This window comes from Nelumbo nucifera, chromosome 5 (genome assembly GCF_055504915.1).
Source record: "Nelumbo nucifera cultivar China Antique chromosome 5, China Antique-T2T, whole genome shotgun sequence".
Lineage (NCBI taxonomy): Eukaryota > Viridiplantae > Streptophyta > Magnoliopsida > Proteales > Nelumbonaceae > Nelumbo > Nelumbo nucifera.
Genome location: NC_142653.1, coordinates 80,211,399 through 80,235,000, shown reverse-complemented (window position 1 = coordinate 80,235,000; position 23,602 = coordinate 80,211,399). Strand labels below are relative to the sequence as shown.

The 23,602-nt window shown below is 34.5% G+C and overlaps 1 protein-coding gene across 2 annotated transcripts in view; it reads left to right on the top strand.

Moving 5' to 3' along the window:
- The first annotated feature begins 15,447 nt into the window (after positions 1-15,447).
- The window catches only part of LOC104593849 (protein transport protein SEC24 C), a 58,892-nt gene continuing 50,737 nt past the window's right edge, over positions 15,448-23,602 (top strand). The window contains exons 1-6 of one of the 2 annotated variants that reach the window (XM_010253882.3): positions 15,448-15,622; positions 15,820-16,752; positions 19,250-19,480; positions 19,619-19,693; positions 19,831-19,929; positions 22,606-22,717. In XM_010253882.3, the coding sequence (XP_010252184.1) occupies positions 15,880-16,752; positions 19,250-19,480; positions 19,619-19,693; positions 19,831-19,929; positions 22,606-22,717 (1,390 nt within the window). In that variant the 5' untranslated portion in view covers positions 15,448-15,622; positions 15,820-15,879. Of the gene's footprint in view, positions 15,623-15,819; positions 16,753-19,228; positions 19,481-19,618; positions 19,694-19,830; positions 19,930-22,605; positions 22,718-23,602 lie in introns of both variants that reach the window. The other variant, XM_010253881.3, reaches the window with a different exon arrangement.

Here is a 23,602-nt window from a genome sequence, read left to right as displayed (position 1 = left end):
GAAGAGTCTGAGAGTGAGAGAGACATAGAGATCTATTGACTGATGAGAGACACTGTCACTCACTGAGAGAGAGACACCGCCAATCGGACTTCGGAGGCTCGCCTGTCACTGTTAGTAGGTCTGGTCGTTGGGGAAGAAGAAGAAGAAAATTAAAGTCTAGAGAGAGAACAATAGAACACAAATTCACAGAACACTCACTGGAACACACCCGTCGGAGGCATCGGTGATTCGTTCGGTGGCGGAGCACCGACGGCCGTTGATGGCATTGGGGAAGAAGAAGATTCTAACTGTGAGAGAGTGAGAGTCCAAGAGTCGAGAGAGAGAGAGAATAGAGCAGAGAGAGCCGAGAACGAAAGAAAGGGGAAAGGGAAAGGCATAGTGGAGTTTAGGGATTCAGATTTGATTTTATTTTTTAAAAATATTATATATTATATAATATATTATTATTTATTAGTATATACCGACCGGTTCAGTTAACCGTCGGTTTTTTAAATAGGTAAACAGAAACCGAACCGAAATTAGTGGTTTTTTTTTAAAATATCAAACCAAACCGTTTTTTCGAATCGATTTTCAGTTCTTTTTTCTCACCCCTAATTTTAGCCATCATTCTTCTTTAAATTTTTAATATTAAACATTTGAATAAACCTATTGTTAACATAAATGTAGGCACCAAACCCCCTGTCCCACACCCCCAGTATTTTAAGAAAACTTTCTTGTTAACCATTTTTTATATTGCATTGTTTTTCTTTCGGTTTTGAATATATAACAAGGGCATAAGCTTTAGCAACTTTTGCTTTGTACTCTTGAACTAGGCCCTTAGTAGCTTGCAAGAATGAATCATTGGCAATCATGGCATAGCAAGCAAAGGCAAAATCACCATTCTTTACAACCACTATCAAAGTAAATAAACTCATCACTACCAACATCAGGCTCCACCATTAATGAAGATGATGCTTTCTTCCTCATTATTGGGTCCACATGAACAAGTATTCCTCCATGAACTTTTACCAAGGCACAGTTTCCATAGCATTGTAGTAATCATAAGAAAATTTGCACATATGCAAAAATGCAATGACACAACCAATGAACATTAGAGGAATTCCCTTGTTTTGGAACAAACACCCAAAGATGACCAAAACCAAGAGGCTCTTTCTATGCTACACTACCAAAAACATAATCTCCCCACACCTTCTGCTAATGCATTTTAATCTAAGTGCATTCAATAGTTTCTTTCAGATGAACAAATTCAATGATATAATGGAGCCTTTCAAAGTATCTTTCACAAACATTAGTCATTAGAGTCATCAACCCCAAAGTTACTGCATAAATGACAATATCTTGATTTGACACAATATACTCCTTGTTTGTCCTAGTCTAAATCCAATGATCAAACTATTGGATTTTCATCTCATTAGAGATTAAGTCCAATGGGGTTTGATTGTTCAATTACATGAGAAAAGTAAAAAAAGGCACACATCTTAGAAAATAGTTTTTTTTCCTACTAAAACTAGTTTTCAACTTGTCCCACATTGGAAAATTACAAAACTTGTTTTGAGTTTCTAAATAGGAGTTTATTTACACTCCTTAGAAATAAAGAGGAGTATGGAGGCTTTCCAATACGCAATGCATGTGCATGCGTGTGTACGACGCAATGAGGCACTTTAAAGGCACACTTAGCTCGCACTTCGCGCTCACCCGCGTGTCTCGCGAAGAGCGGCTTTAACCCTTGGTGCAAGGTTGATCATTGTAATCAAGAGGTACTGTTCAAAGTTAATAGTCATTTTGTTAACTACCTTTTTAACAGTCATAATGTTTGAAATTGTGATTGTTCAAGGGGCCTTTTCTGAACCAACACCTTCCTTTGCTCCATGACTCTTCAAAAATTATTTAAGGAGTGTAATCAAGCAAATGAACAAAAAAAATTCAAAAAATCACTCTTGTCTCTCTAAATTTGATCTACTACTATCTCATAAAAAGTTTCTTCAAAGATTCTTCAACTTTGCTGGTTGCAGATTCTCGCCCAAGGCTTTATCGTATCATGGGAACAAATTTTCCTATAACCCAATAGCAAACTCAGTAAAAGTAAGTGGGGGAAAATAACATTTTAAAGACAATGTCTTAAGACATGCCTCAGAGTGCTTCTCCTCCAAGTTTCTATGACCCCATTTTTCCAACAATTTTATAATCTTATCTTGCAATGGAGGCGAAAGAAAGCATGACTTCAATCATGTCGATGAACCAATATCTTGTTCAACTTGACCAGTTCGATGGAGCAAATTTCAGTCGATGGCAACACAAGATGATCTTCTTTCTAACCACACTAAAATGTATTATCTCTTAGATCTAAATTTGTGACCTCTTCCTGAACCCACTAACAAAGACACTAAAAATCTAAAGAATGAAAGAGTAAAATGAGAAGATGATTCACTTTTGTGTCAATGACATATATTGAATGTCTTATCAAATCAACTCTACAACTTCTACAAGGAACTTTCATTTCCAAAAGAAATATAGAAGGCTTTGGAATTCAAATACAATGTGCAAGAAGCAGGTATGAATAAATATCTTATTGTATAATACTTTGACTTCACTATGAATGACCATAAGCCCATATTGGAGAAAGTTTACAAATGACCATTATTACATTGATATTCTATGTGCAACGTAAAATTAACAAAAAATATATAAAATAAAATAATAAAATTGAATGAAAACAAACATATTTTTTGTCGTAGGTGAAGCCTCTAGATCTTTAGGGATAATGACAGACAATCTAGTGGCTATGATCACTGAAATGAATATGGTAGAACTATCTTCTGGGTGGTGATTTGATTCAGGCACCACAGTCCGACTAATGGCCAAGAGGTACAGATGAGAAATCAAACATGTGCCAAAGTTGCTGGAAGAGGCAATGTGGAATTTAACTTCACCTCCGAAAAAACACTAACTCTTTTGAATGTTCTCCATGCTGCTGACATTAGAAAGAACTTGATCGCAATAAATTTTGTCTGCAAGTGGGGATTCAAAGTTGTATTTGAATCCGAAAAACTAATTATGTCTAAAAATGGAATATTTGTTAGAAATGGATATGGTTGTAATGGTATGTTCAAATTGAGTATTAGTGAAGGAAAATGTTTTACTTATATTGTTGATTCTTTCTCTTTATGGCATGATAGATTCGCACACTTGAATTTTAAATCCATAAAGAACAAAAGTAAACTTGGTTTAATTACTTATAGTAATTAATTAAATGATAAATGTGAGGTATGCATAAAATGTAAAATGGACAAGAAACATTTCCCAAGTGTTGAGAGAAATTCTCAACTTCTAGAACTAATTCATTCTAACATCTATGAACTAAATGGTGTACTAATTAGATGAGGTAAAAGATATTTCATTACTTTTATTGATGATTTTTCAAGATACACCTATGTCTACCTTATGAGAACTAAGGATGAAACCTTTGACATATTTAAATAACACAAAAACTGAAGTTGAAAATTAATTAGAAAAGAAAATTAAAATACTTAAAAGTGGTAGGGGTGATGAGTAATTTAAGAATGAGTTTAATTACTTTTGTGAAGAATTTAGAATAATACATTAATGCTCTGCTCCCTATACCCCTTAACAGAATGGCTTCGACTAAAAGAAAAATAGAACTCTTACAGAAATAATAAATTGTATGCTGAGGAAAACTAATGCACCCTTAAACCTGTTGGAGGAAGTACTCATAACAGTCTACCATTTACATAAAATGATTGTTTTCTAAAGTTAATAATAAGTCTTCATATGAATTATGGGCAAAAAAAGCCAAACTTAGCATACTTAAAAGTGTTGGGTGTTTAGCATATTATAAAGTTCCATATCCTAAAAGAACCAAGTTAGGACTTTGAACAAAAAGAAGTTTGTTTGTTGGATATACAGAACATAACAAGGCCTATAGGCTTCTAGATTTGGTGTCCAATATAATAATTGAAACTAGAAATGTTGAATTCTTTGAAAATAATCTATGTTCTAAATCCCCAAAAAATGACAAATAACCAAGAAGAGAAACTCAGATCTTAATACTTATTGGTAATAATGAGACTAAAAGAATAAACGATACAACTGTAACACCTACATTAGAATCTAGAAGAAGTCAAAGGAAAAGAATACAAAAAACACTTAGGTTCTGATTTTATCTCTACTCAATCAATTGTACATGTTCTTGGTTGAAGATGATAGATAAAAATTTTAAATAAGATACCCATGGTATTAAACATTGAAAATGATCCAAAGACCTACAATGGTGTTGTGACATCTAAAGATACTGCCTTTTTGGAATGAAACAATACATGATGAAATGGATTCAATAATGTCAAATAACACATGGGTACTAGTAGACTTGCCTTCGGGATCAAAACCAATCAAATGTAAATGAATGTTTAGAAAAACATACAATACTGATGAAACTGTACAAACTTTTAAGGTTAAACTGGTAGCCAAAGGATTCAATCAAATAGAAGGGACTGACTATTTTGACACGTGGCAGTGGCTAAAACATCTTCTATTATAACACTTATAGCATTAGCAACCATTTATTACTTATATGTTCATCAAATAGATGTTAAAACTGCTTTCTTAAATGGTAATTTAAATGAATAGGTTTACACGGAACAACTGGAGGGATTTGTCCTTCTTGGAAAAGAAAAGAAAATCTATAAACTCGTTAAATCACTGTATGGTTTAAAATAAACACCCAATCAATAACATGAGAAATTTGATTCTTGCATTCTAGCTTTTTGTTTTAAGTACAATAGTGCTAATAGCGCATTTACTCAAAGTTTATTGAAAATTATGGTGTGATTTCATGTCTTTATGTTGATAAGATGTTTATTGTGAGTACTAGTATGGTTGGCATAAATAAAACTAAAAACTACTTATCCTTTGTCTTCAAGGTGAAAAATTTAGGAGAAATAGACATCATATTAGGAATAAAAGTTAGAAAGCATAGTATGGGTTATGCATTAAGTCAATCACATTATATTGAGAGAATACTTGAGAAATTTAATCATATAGCATACCTAGTGCAGTAGGAAGTTTGATGTATGCTATGCTTTGTACTAGACTTGATCACATATGCAATAAGTAACTTAGTGATTTACAAGTATACCTAGTGCAGAGCCTTGTAAGGCAGTTGTGAGAGTTCTTGGGTACCTTAAAAGGACATTGGAACTTGGCTTATTCTACTGCTATTATCCAGCTGTAGTAAAAGGGTACACTGATGCGAGTTAAATTATTGAAAATGAACATAACAAATCTACCTCTAGATGGATTTTCGTCCTTGATGAGGGTGCAATCTCTTGGGAATTCAAGAAATAAACTTGTATATTTCAGTCGACCATGGAATCCAACTCCATAATGTTGGCGGTTGCTAGAAAAGAAGTTGAATGGATTAGGAATTTGTTATTGGATATAAAACTTTGGCCTAGTCCTATGCTTTCAATTTCCATTTATCGTGATAGTAAACCAACTTATGTGAGGTCAAGTAAAAACTTAGTTGATCCTCTTACCAATGGTTTGCCCAAAGAATTGGTAAGAACGACAAGTAAAGATATGGGAATAAAACCCCTTAGTCATTAGTAATGATAACCCAACCTGAATTGAAAACATCAGTAATGGGTTTAACGGGTAACAACAAGTCACTACAATGTGATTGTTATCATTGACATTGTGAAATTTCCCATCGCAACATAAACAGTGTTGTCCATTACGATGAAAGTTTGAGTTAAACTCTTAATGAAATTCTAAAATGTGCTAAGTAATGGAACATATAGAAAAATATCACCTATGTGAACATAGAAGTGGTACCTCTTCTCAAGAAACTTGGATTTCCTCTTTAGATTGTTCATGAAACTAGGAAAAACCACATTACTATAATAGTGCTGAGTAGAATTTTGAAATTATTGTAGAGACATGACATTTTTATGTGTATAGGCATTTCTAGTCTGTCTTGAGAGTAATTAATTTAAGGTCTTGCCACTAATAATTTTGACAAGACTCTAAGATATCTGTACTAATAGAAGTTTAAGTTATAAAACACCATTTGAATTTATGCATAACTATGTTATGGTAGTTTGAATTGAGAAAGTTGTATGTAATTAATCAATCAAAGTGGGGAATTGTTAGATTTTAATCTCATTACAGATTAAATCTAATGGGATTTGATTGATCAATTGCATGAGAAAAGAAAAAAAAACTATACACATGTTTTGTAAAATAGTTCTTTTTTTTACTAAAATTGGTTTTCAACTTGTCCCACATTGGAAAATTACAAAATTTGTATTAAGTTTTTAAATAGTAGTTTATTTATACTCCTTACAAATAAAGAGGAGAGTATGTAGGCTTGCTACCTTACACCGTGCACGCACGCGTGTATACGATTATAACAATGTTTGAAATTGTAACAATGAGGCACTTTAGAGGCGCATTTTGCTCACACTTCGAGTTTATCGGCGTTTCTCGTGAAGAGTAGCTTTGACCTTTGGTGCAAGACTGACTGTTGATGTTTCAATGGTCACAATTCGATTGGGTGTGACCAAAAGGCACTATTCAAAGTTAATAGTCAATAACTGTTAAGTACTTTTTTAATAGTCACAATGTTTGAAATTGTGACTGTTCAATGAGCCTTTTTTAAACCATCACCTTCATCTGCTTCATGATTCTTCAGAAATTATTTAAGGAGTGTGAATCAAGTTTTTGAACACAACTTTTTAGGGGTGCGCACAATTCGGTCAAAACCGAAAAACCGAACCAATGTTTCAGTTTTGGTTTAATTAGTTCGGCCTAATCGGTTTATCAGTCGGGTTTGATTTTGCTATTTGGTTTTTGTCTATTTTGGGCTTCTGTTTCATTTATCATATTTGCTAAATCGGTTAATCGAAAAAAACTGATTTAGTTTTATAATTATATATTTTTAATTTATTTATATTATAATTTATAGTTTTGTATTAATATTCAATAAAGTAATAAATATACTTATATACAATTATACATCGAAGATCGAACATTCATAATAAGCAATAACGTTAATGTAAAAGTTTCTAATGACTAATTTTGTATTAGACACAAAAAGTTGAAAACAAGAAAACTCTTCATCTTCCACAATCCGCTTCCAGACTCCAGAGTCCTCCCAGCCTCAAGCACTCTGCACTCAGGCATACTTCTGCTTCCGCAAGGCGCAGAGCCGTAGACTGAATTCCGTTTTTCCAGTCTTCTTTCGTCAATGTCTTCTCTGAATTCTCTCGACTGCCGACTGTCATGTCGTGCTACCATCGTTCTTCTTCAGTTCTTCTTCTTCTTCACTGCCAATTATAGGCCTTACAGGCTTACAACAGCCAATAGGTAACTAATAAACTAACTTCCGCCATCGTTCTTCTTCTTCTTCTTCTTCTCTGTTTTTGCTAGAACATAGACTGACTGAGAGTGATTGACAGAAGACTTGCTCTAGGCTCCAGTTTCTGCTGCCGGCTTACAAGTTACAACAGACTAGGGGTGAGTGCCGGCCACCGCTGTTTTGATAGAAGTATAGAACACAGTCTATTTCTGATAAAACACAGAGTCACAAACTAACTAATTATCGATTGTTGCTACATCAGTGCATCTTCCTCTAGCTCTAGGCTTGAGGCTCCAGGCTCTGGTTCACCACTTCACCTCTAGTTACAAGTAACTAAGTAACTTCTTCTTATCAAAATCTTTTAAATATTTAGATTTCTAAAATATGACTAAGTGAGAATATAAACATGAATTTGTATTTGGCAATTTTTATACTGTATTCATTTATTTGATCAAACATTCAAACTGTTTGTTGTATTCTTTGTAATCGACTCCAAATTGTACATAAATATTTTTTACATTGTATTTATGTTGTACATTGCTAGCAAATAAATGAGTGCTTGGATTGGAGTTTAATCAGATTCAAATTTGAACATGATTCGTTTAAGTTGAATTCCAATATCAACCTAGCCATAATCTAAGTTAAATTAAATAATAATTGTGTAGATTTATATAGATTTGTTAAGTTTAAAATCAAATAATAATCAATGGAATTAGAAACTTGGATACATAAACAATAAATGGAATTTGAATCCATGTTTTATGTATTTGTTGGAAATCCAATTCGGATTTTTCTAAATTAATGAATTATACCCATTTGAATTCAATTCCATCTTTTTGTAGCCATGGTTGCCTAGTTGGTGATTCCATCTTTTAAGAGAGGGTGGGGTCAATTTTTCTTCTTCTCACTCTCTATTGCTTTCATCCACTTTCTACACCTTTTCACAAGAAAATAAAATAAAAGATATCAAAGTGAGTGAAAAAAACTTCTTATTTTTGTTACATTTTTAAGTTTATTTTTTCTATTCCTGCCACTCTATGGTTGCAATATACATAGTTCTCACTCATTAATTCATTCAAACTACTTGCCTTAAGGAAGGTACATAATAGTAATGATGTTAATAGAAACTCACTCTTCTTAGATACTCATTAATTCATTCAAATTATCATTGTATTTTTTAATTTCTATAAATTGTTGTTTTTATCTTGATAGGGATTTGGACTTGGATTTTTGGAGTATTTATTTAGTGGGCTATATTCTTTTGGCAACGACATCATTTGCCTTATCGTGTAATGTAAGTTTGCTCTTACATGGTTCTCTTTTTGTTTCTTAAGTAAATTATGATTGTAGATGTTTAAGTATTTTATTCCATTTGTTTGTTAGTTTTAACATATATCTTATCTTTTGTGAATTGTAATTTTAGATGTCACAACAAACTAGAGACACTCCTACCAATATTACTGAAGTTAGAAGTCCACACCCCCAACCTTGACCTTTCAACCAAATGGATTTGATGAATGTAATTGTTAAAGGAAAAAGAAGAGCGATGAAGCCAAGGTCAGAAGTATAGGACCACTTTTCAAAACTCATGTTAAGTAATGGTGAAGTAAAGGGTAAGTGCAACTACTGTGATAGAGAATTTTGTTGTGACCCTAAGAAAAATGGGACGGACTCATTAAGGAACCACATGAACATATATAAGAAAAACCCTTACAACTTTGAGGCAAAACATTGATAGTTAAATATGCAATCAACCTTAAGGGAGGGGGAGGGTGAAAACACTAAGAAGATGAGTTCCCTTAGTTGTTGGAATTTTAACCAAGAGGCCATTAGAAAGGGCTTAGCTCAGATGCTCATTGTTGATAAACTTCCATTCAGATTTGTGGATGGTGAGGGCTTTAAAAAGTTTATGACACTTTCTTGTCCTAAGTTTTGGATTCCATCTAGATGGACTATTGCCAGAGATTGTTACCAATTATACCTAAATGAGAAATTGGAGTAAAAAAAATTCATGCCAAATGATTTGTCTTACTGCAAACACATGGCCTTTTTTGCAAAGAATCAACTACATGTGCTTAACGGCCCACTTTATTGATAATGATTAGAAATTGAATAAAAAGGTTCTTAACTTTTGTCCAATTTTTAATCATAAAGGAGAAGCCATTGGTAAGGTGATAGAAAAATGTTTGATTGATAAAGTCTTTTCTGTTACAGTTGATAATGCGAGTTCAAATTATGTTGCAATTACATTCTTGAAAAGAAAAATTTTCTAATTGGGGAACTTGTATTCTAGATGAGCAATTGCTTCATATGAGGTGCATTGCATACATTATAAATCTAGTTGTGAATGATGGTTTGAAAGAAATGGGTAAGTCTATTAATCATGTTCGGGAAGCTATGAGATATGTGAGGCAATCTCCAGTTAGATTGCAAAAATTTAAAGAATTTGTTGAGGTTAAAAAGATTCAAAGCAAGAGTTTGTTATGTTTAGATGTACTAAATAGAATTCAACGTACATAATGTTAGATGCAGCTCAAAAGTTTGAAAGAATCTTTAAGAGGTTTGAGGATTATGATCCTTATTTTAGAAGTGAATTTAAGATAAAGGATGGGATTCCTACTTGTTTTGATTGGGAGAATGTTAGGAGGCCAGTGCTATTTTACAACATTTTTATGATATTACAGTACGGATTTCAGGCTCCTTGTATGTCACATCAAACAACTTTTTCCATGAAATTAACGCAGTTGACTGCCTTTTACAAGAATGGGTAAACAGTGATGACAAAAATTTAAGGGAGATGATAGAGAAAATGAAAGCGAAGTACGATAAGTATTGGGGAAATATTAAAAAGATGAATAAGTTGATCTATATTGCAGTTGTGTTAGACCCTCTGCACAAATTAGAGTATGTGGAGTTTGTACTTTATGAAACTTATCAAAGTGCTAAGGGCCAAGAATTTGCAAAAAAAGTCAATAAAGCCTTGTATGAGTTGTATAATGAATACAAGAGTATGTTTGCACCTCATAGTGGACAAACTACTAAAAATGTGAAATATTCAATTCCAAGTGACATAGAGAATGAGCAACTCCAAAATCACAAGCAAAGAAGATGTTGATGATATCTCGATTTAAGAAGTACAAGTCAGTAAGTGGAGGGGGAGATGCTAAATCAAAGTTGGATAGATATCTAAATGAAGATACTAAAGAGAGACAAGGTAATGACGACTTTGATGTTCTAGAATGGTGGAAAGTTAATAGTCCCAAATTCCCTATACTTTCGCAGATGGCTTGTGATGCATTAGCAGTTCCCATTTTTACAATTGCTTCTAAGTCTGCTTTTAGCATTAGAGGACGAGTGCTTGATGCATTTAGGAGCTATTTGACACGTAAGATAGCAGAAACACTTATATGTACTCGAGATTGGACTTAGTCATCGCAACACGCAATTAATATTGAAGAAGATTTAGAAGAGATTAACAAATTTGAAAATGACAATACTCTTTTTGTTTAAGTTTCATATGTCATTTCTAATGATAATTTTTTAGCCTTTATAAATGATTAAATGATACATGTTTTTCTTCCCTACTAGATTTATCAAAGAGTGCATCGAAACAACCAATAATGATTGATATTTCATCATTAAATTCATTCCTATGCTTATTCTTGGGTAAGTTTTTAAATTCCATACTTATATTGTATAATGGATTATTTTGTATTTACTCACCTTAATTTTCTAACAAGGGGCCTTTCTTTCAAATAGATATAATAGGTGGGAGGCAAAGTCTTTGTGGAAATGCTGTAGTGGTGGAAGTTTTGAACTTTTGGTTGTTTTTGAAGCTCTGAAAGTAGCTAAACAAGAGAAGTAGAAGAAATTTTTGGTTATGTTAAACAAAGTCTTGGCCTCTTGGGTGCTCCAAAGAAGATTTGGACTATTACTCAATACCTTTCTTTTGGATAATATTTCTTCTAGAAAACATTTTTTATTATATAAATTTCTGTTAATTCCTTAGTTTGTTAACATGTTGATAGAGTTGCCCATCAGTTAGATATGTTTAAAACTTTAGATGGGCATGCCCTCTTCTTGTGTTGATTCATTTACATATGAAACCATTGAATTCATTTCTTATTTATAAATGAATCATATAAATCATCTAAACTGTAAATCAGATTCATTTTGTCTCTTTGTTGTATTTTACCAGTTGTAGAAATCAGAGATGCCATTATTGTTACTTTTAACCATTTAAGGTTGTCTTGTTCAGCCTCAAGCAAAGCTATTATCAAGGAGTTGGAAAGGTTTGTAGAGTGTTAAATCGAATTTGAAGTTGTTGAGGTATTTATTTTAATGTATTGAACCTTGTGTCTTAAATCGAATTTGAAGTTTGTTGGATTTCAGATTGTAAATCAAGGTTTGTAGAGTGTTAGATAGATACAATGGTTGAAAATTAGGTTAGTTTTACTTGAGTTTAAAAAGATTCATGAAGGGACTGCATGCTATAACTAGTTTTTTTATGCAGGTTTGAGCTCTTTTAGCTAAAATATGAGCTCCTTTTGCTACTGGTAGTTTTACAAATAAATTACTAAATGATAAGATGGTTGTCCTAGCTTCTTTCGTGATGCTTCAATGGCTTAAGCTTGTTGTTGTTTTGCTGTGTTTCAAAAAAGTGGCCACTCGTGATGAGTCTATAAATAGCATCGCTGTTTGAATCTTCATTCTTCGAAGTTGTTTTAGGCCTTTGAGGGCAGCCTAGCATTCTGTATCAGTTGGGGAAGTTGCTATGCAAGGTTCTCTTGTTGCAAATAAGCATTCATCTTGAGTGGTTAAAATAATGATACATTGCTCTTGTGCCAGTAGAGGGACCCCACGATCCATTTATGCAAAGTTTTGCTTTGAAACCCATGATGTTCCTTATTTGGTGTCTTTGATTGGTATTCATGGGGATGTTGGGAGTGTTTTCTTGATTCACTATTGTCGTTTCTTTTTGACCTTGTAGGTGTTTAAACGTTGTAGGGTCTTCCATGGGTTGATGGGCTTGCTTTCTCGCCAGTGAAAAATTGTTTGTTCCTTACATCCCACAGTATTGCTCGTAAGGTGGTTCTTAGGATTTGTAACAATGATTTTACAGGAGATGTCACATTTGTGATGCTCCATCCACCATTTGAGAGTTTGTGAATCTTGATTCCTAGGTTATTCTTTATTTCTATTCATCTAAGAATGCAGCAAGGCCCACACCCCACTTAATTTTCTTTTGGGCTTTGGCATTGTTGCCAATTTTTTTTTTCTTTTTTTTTATGGAATCCGTGTTCAAAACTTCAAAATTTTCTCATAAAACTGACCCACTCAATACATTTATTAAAAGTTTTTTGTTAAATAACAAAACAAAAATATTTCGGTTTTAATCGAAATAATCGAAAAAAAATGGTTTGGTTTATTCGGTTTTCAAATATTTCAGTTTTGGTTTGGTTTATCATATAGGTAAATCGGTTTTTAGAATTTCAATTTTTTCGGTTCGATTTTGAACCGAAAAAAACCAAATGCTCACCCTTACATGTTTTCGAAAAACACTTTTGTCTCTCTCAATTCAATTTGCTACTGCCTCAAAGAAGGTTTCTTCAAAAACTCTTCAACTTTGTTGGTTGCATATTATTGCTTAAGGCTTTGTTGTATCATAGGAACGGATTTGCCTATAACCCAACAACAAACTCAATAAAACTGAGTGAGGGCAAATAACATTCTAAAGACAGTGTCTTCTAACATGCCTCATAGCACTTCTCCTCAAAGTTTTCGTGACCCCATTTTTCCAACACAAACTTATTATCAAACTTTAGAATCTTAATCTTCTTGATATGTTGTGTTATCCTTGCCCCAACGATATATATACATATACATAGAGAGAGAGAGAGAATTAAGAGTTTGAGAGGAAGATTCATAAACAACCTCTGGGGGCTTCAATCGATAGAGAAGTAGCTAGTAGCTACTATTACTATTGTTGAATGGTTATTGAAAATTTGGGTTTATTAAGTTTTATTTAAAAAATTGGAAGAATGATGAAGGGCAAAATTGATTACAAAAGGGTAATATTGAAATTAAAAAAATTATATGTCACGTGGTGTCACATGCGAATGGATTGTGATAAAATGCTAACAGGAGAGGAGGATTTAGTCAAATGTCAAAAAACTTGAGAGCACTTAAAACATATTTCTAAACAATAAGGGTACAATAAGTCCATTTCCTAAAAAACTTAGGCCGTGTTTGGAAACGATGCAAATATGTATGGTGTAAATAGTTCATATAAATTGTAAAGTTGGGTTAGTTTTGTATTGATAAATTTACTTTCTTACCCAATAGATTTTTAATTGTAATGGATGCAAATACGAATTTCAATAAAGCATATGTTTTTTTTTTTTTATCAAAAACCCACTTGAATGCAAGGTTCAAGGTATTGGAAACGCAAGGTGTATCGGAAAGACAATTTTAAGAAATATATCAGGATAAGCTTTGGCAGGCAAAAATTAAGATATGTATAAATATGGTAAAAATTCAAATAAATCTTAAAAAATATATTACTAACTATATTTACATATTTTGTATGATTGTAAATAAGTCATTTAAATGTAAAAAACCATAATTTAATGGTTTATATAAAGTGTGACATATCGGAACACAATTAGTAACCATTGAAAAATGATGGAATAACTAAAATGTAAAAAAACAAAAAAAAATTAAAATGTGAATGTCAATTTTCAAAAACCAATATAATTAATCTTAATATTTATTAGTATATAAAATTTAATAATTAATTCTAGCATTTATTAATAAAAACTTGTCATTCATTAAGAAAAGTGAAAATTTACTTAAAATAAAAAATACATATAATCATAGCAAACAAATATATGTAGCTCATTGGTGAACTTGTGGTTGTTAAAATCAAGTAACCAAGGTTCAAATCTTGCTATAGTTAAAATTTAAAATTTTTACACTAACAAAACGAAATTAATGATAGGGGGGATCTTTAATTACAGATCCAAATTGTATTGTTTTGGGTCCGTATTAGCCAATACGTATGAAAAGAAACAGAACAGATGATTTATACACATTCCACATATCGGGTTATATACGTTGCGATATTTTGGACCTTGCTTGAATGCAAATTTACTTTTTTTTTTATTGATGTACTTTTACATCTTATTATCAATGTAAATATGCATTACTCTCATTTGTCAGTGCAAAAATGTAATATTGCCAAACACAAACAAAAGTGAATCAGAGTGCAACCTTAAGGGTACTTTAAAATATGGGGTGCAAAATGGACCGGATTATGATCCAATCTGATAGGTTTTGGAATCCGATCATATATTGTTGGATTTAAATATCCCCTTGTCAGATCACCCCATATCCGATCCAATATATATATATATATATATATATATATATATATATGTATATGTATGTAGTTTATATTGCATTTTTATAATTTTTATATTATTTATTTTTTATAAAAATGTGTATATATGATGAAACTAGTTGGAAAAAATACTTGTATCTTTTGTTTTTCTTTATAAAAACTGTTATATGTTTTAAAATTTTCAAGAAATTAATTCCCATAAGATCATATTCAAAAATCCAATATCTTTAACGGATTTGAATTCAAATGATGCTTGTGAGATCCATCATATATATTCGGATATGATGTATTATATATACTACATTGGACCGGATTCGGATATATACCCATTTCTAATCCGATCTTTTTGCATCCTACTTTAAAATATTTGAGGTTGGCTTCGTTAGAATAAATCTGTGCTCACACTGTTCCAATAATCTTTTACAACATAAGCACGGAGAAAGGACTGTTCGAACGGGTTTGCCTTGCCGAAGCCGAACTCAAAAAATTTGCCCTTAGCTTTTTCAGTCCCGATCACTCGGCGAGTTAAGAGATCACACGCGGGAGAAATCTCACGTGAGTTTGTACAGATGGAAAATTCTAATTGGGTTTACAGCGTTAGCCATAGCTGGAAGTCTACAGCAGATCCAGACTTATTTTTAAACCCTTTTTTTCTCGCACGCTCTTTTTTGTCGAACACCTCTCTTCCTCGTTCGGAAACCTCAGCCGATCAAACACTGAAACAGCAACAACTAAGGGCGTTCAAGGACTAATCGATCTGGGAGGATCTCTGATCTGGGTCTGGTTTTCTCTACCTCTGTTATTGCTTCTGTAAGACTGATTCATTGGGAGAATTTCCAATCTAGGTGTGGTTTTCTCTAACTCCATTGTTGCTTCTGTTTGGATCAGCTTTGATTTGAATAAATTGGCAGAAAAATGAATTTTTGACAGAATTTCGGATTTCCCGTTATTCTATTGTTATTTTTTGGGAAATTTGCAGATATTCAATTCATTTTTCTTTGAAAACTTATAGATTTAGGTTTTGTTTTTTTGGTAATTCCAGGGAAAAGATAAGGATTCGCTGAAGCATTAAAGGATCTAGTTGAGTCTGTTGTGATTCTCCATGGCATCTCCTGTACCCCCTGGGGTACCTAGACCAGGCAACCCCCCCCCTAATTTCAATCCCAGTGTGCAGAGAACTCCCGATTCTTTAGCCGATAACATGCAGAATCTACAAATCAATCGCCCACCTACAATGCCTAATGCGCTTGGTCCTCGCCCTGCCCCATTTGGGTCGCCACTTTATCCTGCTCCTGCCTCATCAGCTCATCCTGCCAGTGTATTTCCCGGTGCCTCACCTGTAATGCCCAATCCACCTGGTACCCGTCCCGCCCCCTTTACGACTGCACCATCAGCTGCTCCTCCGGTTTCTTTTCCCGGTGCTTCTCCGGTTTCTCGTCCTGGCCCACCTCCAGCTGGATTCCCAAGAGCTGGGCCTCCTCCAACTACCCCTCCGCAAGCTAGTGTGACACCAAATGTTCCTTCCGGCCGGCCTTCAGGCCCTCCGTTTGCGCAACCTCCGCCCTTTGGTACAAGGCCACCATCTAATGCTTTCCCTTCTGCATCTCTGACAACGGGTCCAGTTGCCCCTCCTTCAAGTGCACAGGGTCCAGTTTCCACTATACCTCCTTCGAATGTATTGGGTCCAATTAGTAACGGCCCCCCTGTCTTTACATCAGGGGCTTTGCCAGGTGGCCCCCGATTTCCTTCCATTGGCAGTACTCAGCAGCCACCAGTTGGGCCTCCACCATCACTTGTGCAGAATAGGGCTTCACAGCCTCCTAACATGCGTCCATTTGCTGGAAGTCTTGCCGCCATTGCACCACCAGCATCATCCTCTCAACCAGTGCCACCTTTTTCGGCTGCAAGTCAAGGCATTCCACCGCCTTCAGCTTCTCCATATGGGGCTCAGACGTGGCAGATGCAACCCCGGCAGGTGAGTTTGGTATAGGATTGATAGTTAATTTGGCATATGCCATATATGTGTCATTGTTGATTACTTCTAAACTGACACTGTTAAGCTGACTGATAAAAGGCATGTGTAATGCACAAAGTACTTTCTTAAATTCAGACTTCTTTAAGTTTACGAATATCAAAACTCCATGTGTATTTTGGGGGAGTGGGAGGGAGGGGAAGATATATAAAAAAGGAGCTAGTTCCATGGGATAGGAACCATGAACAATTTATGCATTGTTTCTTTGCAAAAGAATGCTTCATAGAAAATAATAATTTATGAGTCAGGATACAGGAATAGAGCTTGTTTTAACCATTCTTTCATTTATCATTATGATCATTGCTGTCATTGGTCCTACAGAAAAGTTGGGGTTAGACCCAAGTAACTGGATCAAATGGAAACTAGAATGGGAACCAGAACTGATGTGGGAACATAGGAGCACCAAAATTTGAAAAGCTCCATATGTAAGGACTTGCTGTGGAACATATGAAACACACACATGCACACATGTTTGGAGAAGGAACATCCTAGAACCAATTCTGAACATTTCCCCACTTCAATGGCCTGTTTCGGTCAGAAATACATTATATAGGCTTTGAAAAATTATACATTGTTTATTTGTAAAAGAAAACTTTATAGAAAATATTATTTTAGGAATCAAGAATACATGAACAAAACTTGTTTTACCTGTTCCTTCATTTATCATCATGATAATTGCTGTTGTTGGTCACTTGGTCCTACAATAAGGTTGGGGTTAGACCTAAGTAACTAGATAAAATGGAAACTAGAACAGAAACCAGAACCAATGCATGAACATAGGAGCACCAAAGTTTGAAAAGCTCCATTTGTTCTTTACGTGTAGTGTGGCTGATCTGTGCTGGAGATATTACTCAGCATTGTTTGGTATGCAGCTGTTCCTTCCCGAGTCTCCGGCTGAAATTTCTCCAAGTGGCCGTCCATCAATGGAAGTAAAAAGGCCTGAATTGTTTGGAGTTGTATTCATTTTGCTGTTTGCTGGCCCATATGGAGAGAAAGAAATAGGAGAGTATTTGAAGACAGTCAGTGGGAGCTAGAGAAGGTGGTGGCATCCATTGGAAAGGCTGTCACTGATTGGGTGCTCATCTTACTGGATTTTGCTCAAGTGGTCCATGTCAGATTTAAGGCCTAATTTTTGGAGGGTCATTGAAATTCAAGAATGTAATCTGGAAAGTTTTTTGCAATGGTGTAATCTCTACACCAGGCTGTAAGATTTGTTCTTTTTTTTTTTAATAAAATTTTTTCTGTTATTATCAAAAGAAAAAAGTTTGAAAAGCTCCAAAACATCTCATTTTAAACCATCTGTTTAATCTCTCCCAAAGGTATGAAATATGTCATATTTACACAAGTTTATATATATGCAAGCATGTTTTCTTTTTTTTTCTTTATAAATGCAACATACTTGTGATATAATGTATACATGGAAATGCATGTGTGTATACATGCATACATACATTCATGGAAATACATTTGTGCGTGTATGAGATGTCAGACTTGGAAAGCATGGAAAAAGTAGGATTTAGGGACTTGGCTGCTGTACTTTAGTTTCAAGTTACATTTTTATATGTTATATAAATAATGGATAATTGTTTAAAAAAATGAAGGTGCATAAACAATGCAAATAACGATAAGCAAACATAGAAGTGTCCTTCAAGAATCCATGGATTGTTGGAATCTAACATGTCTGACGTGGACACTTGATCTATTTAATAGAGTCCATGCTACACTATATTATTTAGAGGAGGGTAAGGGGCTACTAGAGAGGTGTTCATAGAATTAGAAGAGAATGAGAGAATTAAAAATCTTGATGTGAAACTAATTTTCAACATCTAATCAAGACAGATATCTCCTTGAGGCTGGGGAAGAATGGACGTGGGATTAAGAAAACCTAGGTGGTTGATTTGAGGGTTTAAAGGTTGATGAATTGAATTTGAATGAGGTTTTGGAATAAGGGTAAAGGATAATAGCCAAAATTAATTTTGGGTGGAGAAGGTTATTGAGGTGTTATTTGATGGTAAGACAGGTGAATAGTGTTTTTGGTTTGTGGTGTTGTTACTTGTTAGGTGTGTTGAGGGTGGTATGTGATGGCATGAATTTTTATATCTTATTTGGTTTATAACTCTTTAAGGTGAGACTTTGGGGTGCTGTTTTTTTGTCTTGTTTCTCTTGGTTATTTCTTATCATCAGATATTGTATCTTCTAGTTTTCCTTTTTTAATGATTTTTTTAAGATCAGAATTATAAGGCCTAGTGGTCTACTGATCAAAGTCCACCCCACAAGCAATGAAATTAAGTACTTTTCACTTTATCATCATATTACATTCTTATAATATGTACTGTGGGAGTCCTCATTTATAATGTTTACAACTGTAATATTATTTTTATTTCTATTTATTTATTTACTTAATCGTATTGTGGATTAGGAATTGTTTGATTGCTTTCAGGTGGCTCCACCAATACCTGGTGCAACTCAACCACCTAGAATGTATGGAATGCCTCCACCACCAAACCAACCTATGACTGGTGTACCACCTGCCATGGGTCACCTCCCAGTTGCTGGAGCTCCATTGGGAGGGACATCAAAGATTGATCCCAATCAAATCCCACGCCCCATCCCAAATTCCTCGGTGATCCTGTATGAAACTCGACAAGGAAATCAGGCTAACCTTCCTCCGGTATGCTATTTCATGCATTGAATTAAAAGAAAATCAATGTATCTTGTAATGTATCATGGTGTGAATATAACATTAGATATAGAGAATTTATTTAACTTTCCCCTTAGTCTGATCATGCCAACTTCTGTATTTGTAAAGCCTGCTACAAGCGATTACATTGTTAAGGATACTGGCAATTGCAGCCCGCGTTACATGAGGTGCACCATTAATCAGGTATTTTCCAAGTTTTTGAATACTTAGGTAACTTTTAGCATCTTTATATATATATGATATATTTGTGCTTGAATCGATATTCATTACAAGAATTGTAAATTGCTGATGTTACTAATTTATTGTTTTTCTTTCAATAGATCCCATGCACTGGTGACCTTTTGTCAACCTCTAGCATGCAGTTAGCTTTGATGGTCCAGCCTTTGGCTCTCCCCCATCCATCTGAGGAGCCCATCCAGGTAATAGTATCTAACTTTTACAATCTCTTTATACTACATTATTTCTCTTGTCAAGGGAGGTTGTTCTTCAGTTTTGGGTGTCAATTTTGGTTGTTAAGTAATTAGTTTTTATCTAAAACCCTGCCAGCTTTGTAGCCATTTTTGATCACTACATTGATTTCTGGTAAGTGAATTTATTATTCAGAGGGATAAACCCAGAAGATATGTACAAGTTTACAATAAAAGTTGGCTATGAGAGGTTGTGGCATAAAGAAGAAGGTGGTTGGGAGTTGGCAATGCTAGTATGAAAAACTTGGCTCTCTTGAGCAAGTGGTTGTGGCAATTTCCTATGGAAAACGAGAGGTTGTGACATAAGGTTGTGACTGGAATTCACAGGCTATCAAGCAATGAATGTGATGCTGGTTGTTTGCACAGAGCTACTCTTGCTGCACCCTAGAAAGCTATACATGATGTCCTTCCTTTCTTCCTTAATTATGTGAGGTATGACTTGGCTTTAGGTTAGAAGGCAAGGTTCTGGGGAGATGTCTAGGTAGGGGAGTCTCCCTTGAAAGATGTTTTTTCCCTCTCTTTGTTCTTTTCAACCTTAAACTTAAGTAAAAGCCTGTGTCTGATTTCTTCTTTCTCATCCCTCACCTTCGGGGTTGAATTGAAACTTGGCTTTCACTAGGAATCTCAGAGAGTTGGAAATCACCTTTGTCTAGTTTGATGCACCTTTTGGATTCCAGGTCCTGGATGAGGAAGTTTTGGATAATTGAGTTTGGGCTCTTAATTCTGTTGGGGTGTTTGCTTGTAAATCCTTCTTCAAGGCCCTTATTGCCTTTGCTTCTCCTCCCTCCTTCCTATAAAAGAAATCTGGTATTTCCCAATTCCCCCTAAGGTCAATGCTCTTTGTTGGGAAGTCTTCCATGGAAGCATTATTTTTTGATAGATTCTTCCATGGTGAGACTGCTTTTCATCTCTTAATCTCTTGTCCTTTTGTTTGTTATATTTGGGAATGTTTGTTTTCCCTTTTTTGGTTTTAGGTGGAACCCTCCTACCAACTTCGAAAGGTTGTTTAGCCCTTCTATGTTGAGATGCATAAATAGGAGAGGTGCACACGGGCTGTGGTGATTTGGACAGTATGGGAAGAAAGAAACAAAAGAATTTTTGAGGAGGAGAGGAGTAAGGGGACATTGATTGAACTCCTAACACTAAGAGTAGAATTTTGGGTGAAGACCTTGAATCTATTCTCAGGCTTCAAGGTGGAAGATTTCTTTAGGACTTGGGGGGGGGGGGGGCAATAGCTGGATCTTCCTCTAGGAAACAAAAACCCCTAGAGGTGCGGTCTCCCCTAATGGGTGGGTGGTTGAAATTGAACTTTGATGGTAGTAGTGTGGGCATTCCAAGTCCTTCAAGAATTGGAGGGGTGATAAGAGATAAGGGTGGTATTATACCTGCCTTGTACTTTAGGCTCAAGTGAGCAAGGTGATTCTATAAGAGCAGAATTCTTGCCTGCAGTTTTTGGGGTAAAGATGGCTAAAGATCCAGGAATTGGGATATCTAAATGCTCTTTTCTTTGATCTATTGCTTGTAAAGTTGAGACAGAGAACTATTTTCAATTTAACATGGTTTTTTGTCTGGGCTATTTAGGAATTAGGACTGCTCACCTTCTTACCAAGATTAGAGTGTTTTATTTGCCCTTTGTTCAACTCATTGTTGTCAAGGCGTCTGGGTGATTCTGGGCGGCACTGAGGCGCCTAATTGACTAGTTGCCTAGGCGATAAAAGTTTTATAATATGAAGAACTAACTTTTGGCTAGTTCCTTAGTTTTATATATTATTCGGCATGCATACTAATTGAAAGAAGAGCAAGTCTCTTTATTACGAACATTAAGTTTCCTCTAAAAATGTGGAAAATCATCATATCTAAAAGATAAAAAATCTTTTAAATATATTAATTTCATTATTTTGAAAATTAATGCTACTAGAATAAGTATTAATAGAGCAATTTCATATCAATTAGCAACTAAAGAAGGTTATTAACTTTATAGGATAAAAATTCAAGATGGGAAGTGAAATAGATAAAAACCAAGGATGGAGTTGCTATTTTATTTAATTGATTGGAGGGAGAGAGGATAGGAAAAAAAAGAAACCTCTCTATACTTGTATTCATTTTTTGTTTCTTTTTCTCATCTCGAAACCCTTTGTACTTTTAAATTTCAATAGTAAAACATTAAATATATATATATATATTATAAAATAGAATGTATTAACACACATAAAGATGCATCAACATAAATGATATTACAATAAGGCACCCGCCTCATCATTTTTGTTGCCTAGGTGGACGCTTAGTCGCCTAGGTGGGCACCTAGTTGCTATAAGTCAAGGCGTGGTGGGGTGCTCAGCCAAGGGTGGCCTAGTTGCCTAGGTGGGCACCTAGGTGACGTCTTGACAACTATGCTTCAGCTTACGTGTATTGGAGAGGACAAATTAATCAACTTAGCAATGGGTAGTATTTTATGTATTATGAGAATTTCATTTAATTCAGAGGTATTTTTCTGGGTGTGAAGATTGTTGTTCTTTCTATAAATTTAATCATTACATTTTGTATATTTCTGTACTTGCAATTAAATATAATCATTTTTCCCTTTCAAAAAAAATTAAATATTTCATATTAGTTTAATATTTTTTGTAGGTTGTGGATTTTGGAGAAGGTGGGCCTGTTCGTTGTTCTCGTTGCAAAGGGTACATTAATCCTTTCATGAAATTCATTGATCAAGGGAGGCGCTTCATTTGTAACTTATGTGGTCAGTATACTTGATTTTTGATTTAGTGTGTTAGTGCGGATTATGTCCATTTAGTATTTTCTGGGCACTTCTAAATCATTATTTATTTATATTTCAATATGATGGTATCTATATGTAATCTTTAATATTGTCAGGTAAGTATTCCTTAAATCATTTCATAAACGAATAAATTTAGTTCCCTAATTCTTTAGCTTGTAGCAGGTATGCTAGTTACTACTTATGATGGAAATCCCATCATTTCATATTAGGGATTATCATGGATTACTTAGTGTGGCATGCATCTTATCCAGTTCAAATTTCTTTCTATGAAAAACTTTGACACCCATGCCATTCCTGCTGAGCATGCTTCCTACTTAGGGTGTCTCTGAACCCCTAGGGCTGCGTTTGTTTGCAATACAAACACAAATATGTACTCTGCATAAATACCCTTTTTTCGGTTCAAGGATGCAAAGTGGGTTCTCAGTTCTAACCCGTTTTTGTTCTCTTCTTGTTTGTTTTAAATCGATACAAAATGCTGTACAGTGATCTCTGTCATTTGATCAATGCAAGATTCAAAAAATACAAATTTGTACCCAAAAAATGGGTACAGTAATGCACTCTCCTCACGCTACGGAAATGTCAGAAAAGACATTTTTCCTCTCTAAATTGTTGCATTTTTGAATTTCAAACAAACACTCACAAATCTGAACCTGGGGGCATAAATACCCTGGTTTTTCATTTGTATCGCAAACAAATGCAGCCTAGAACTCAACTCAACTCAGTCAATTTCTCTGCCATTTTGTTCTTTATAGGGAAGTTTTCAAATAAATCTCTAGCCATGGTTCATAATTTTGATATCAATGGATATACACCATGTAGAGATGGGGGAATTTCTGAGATATTTTG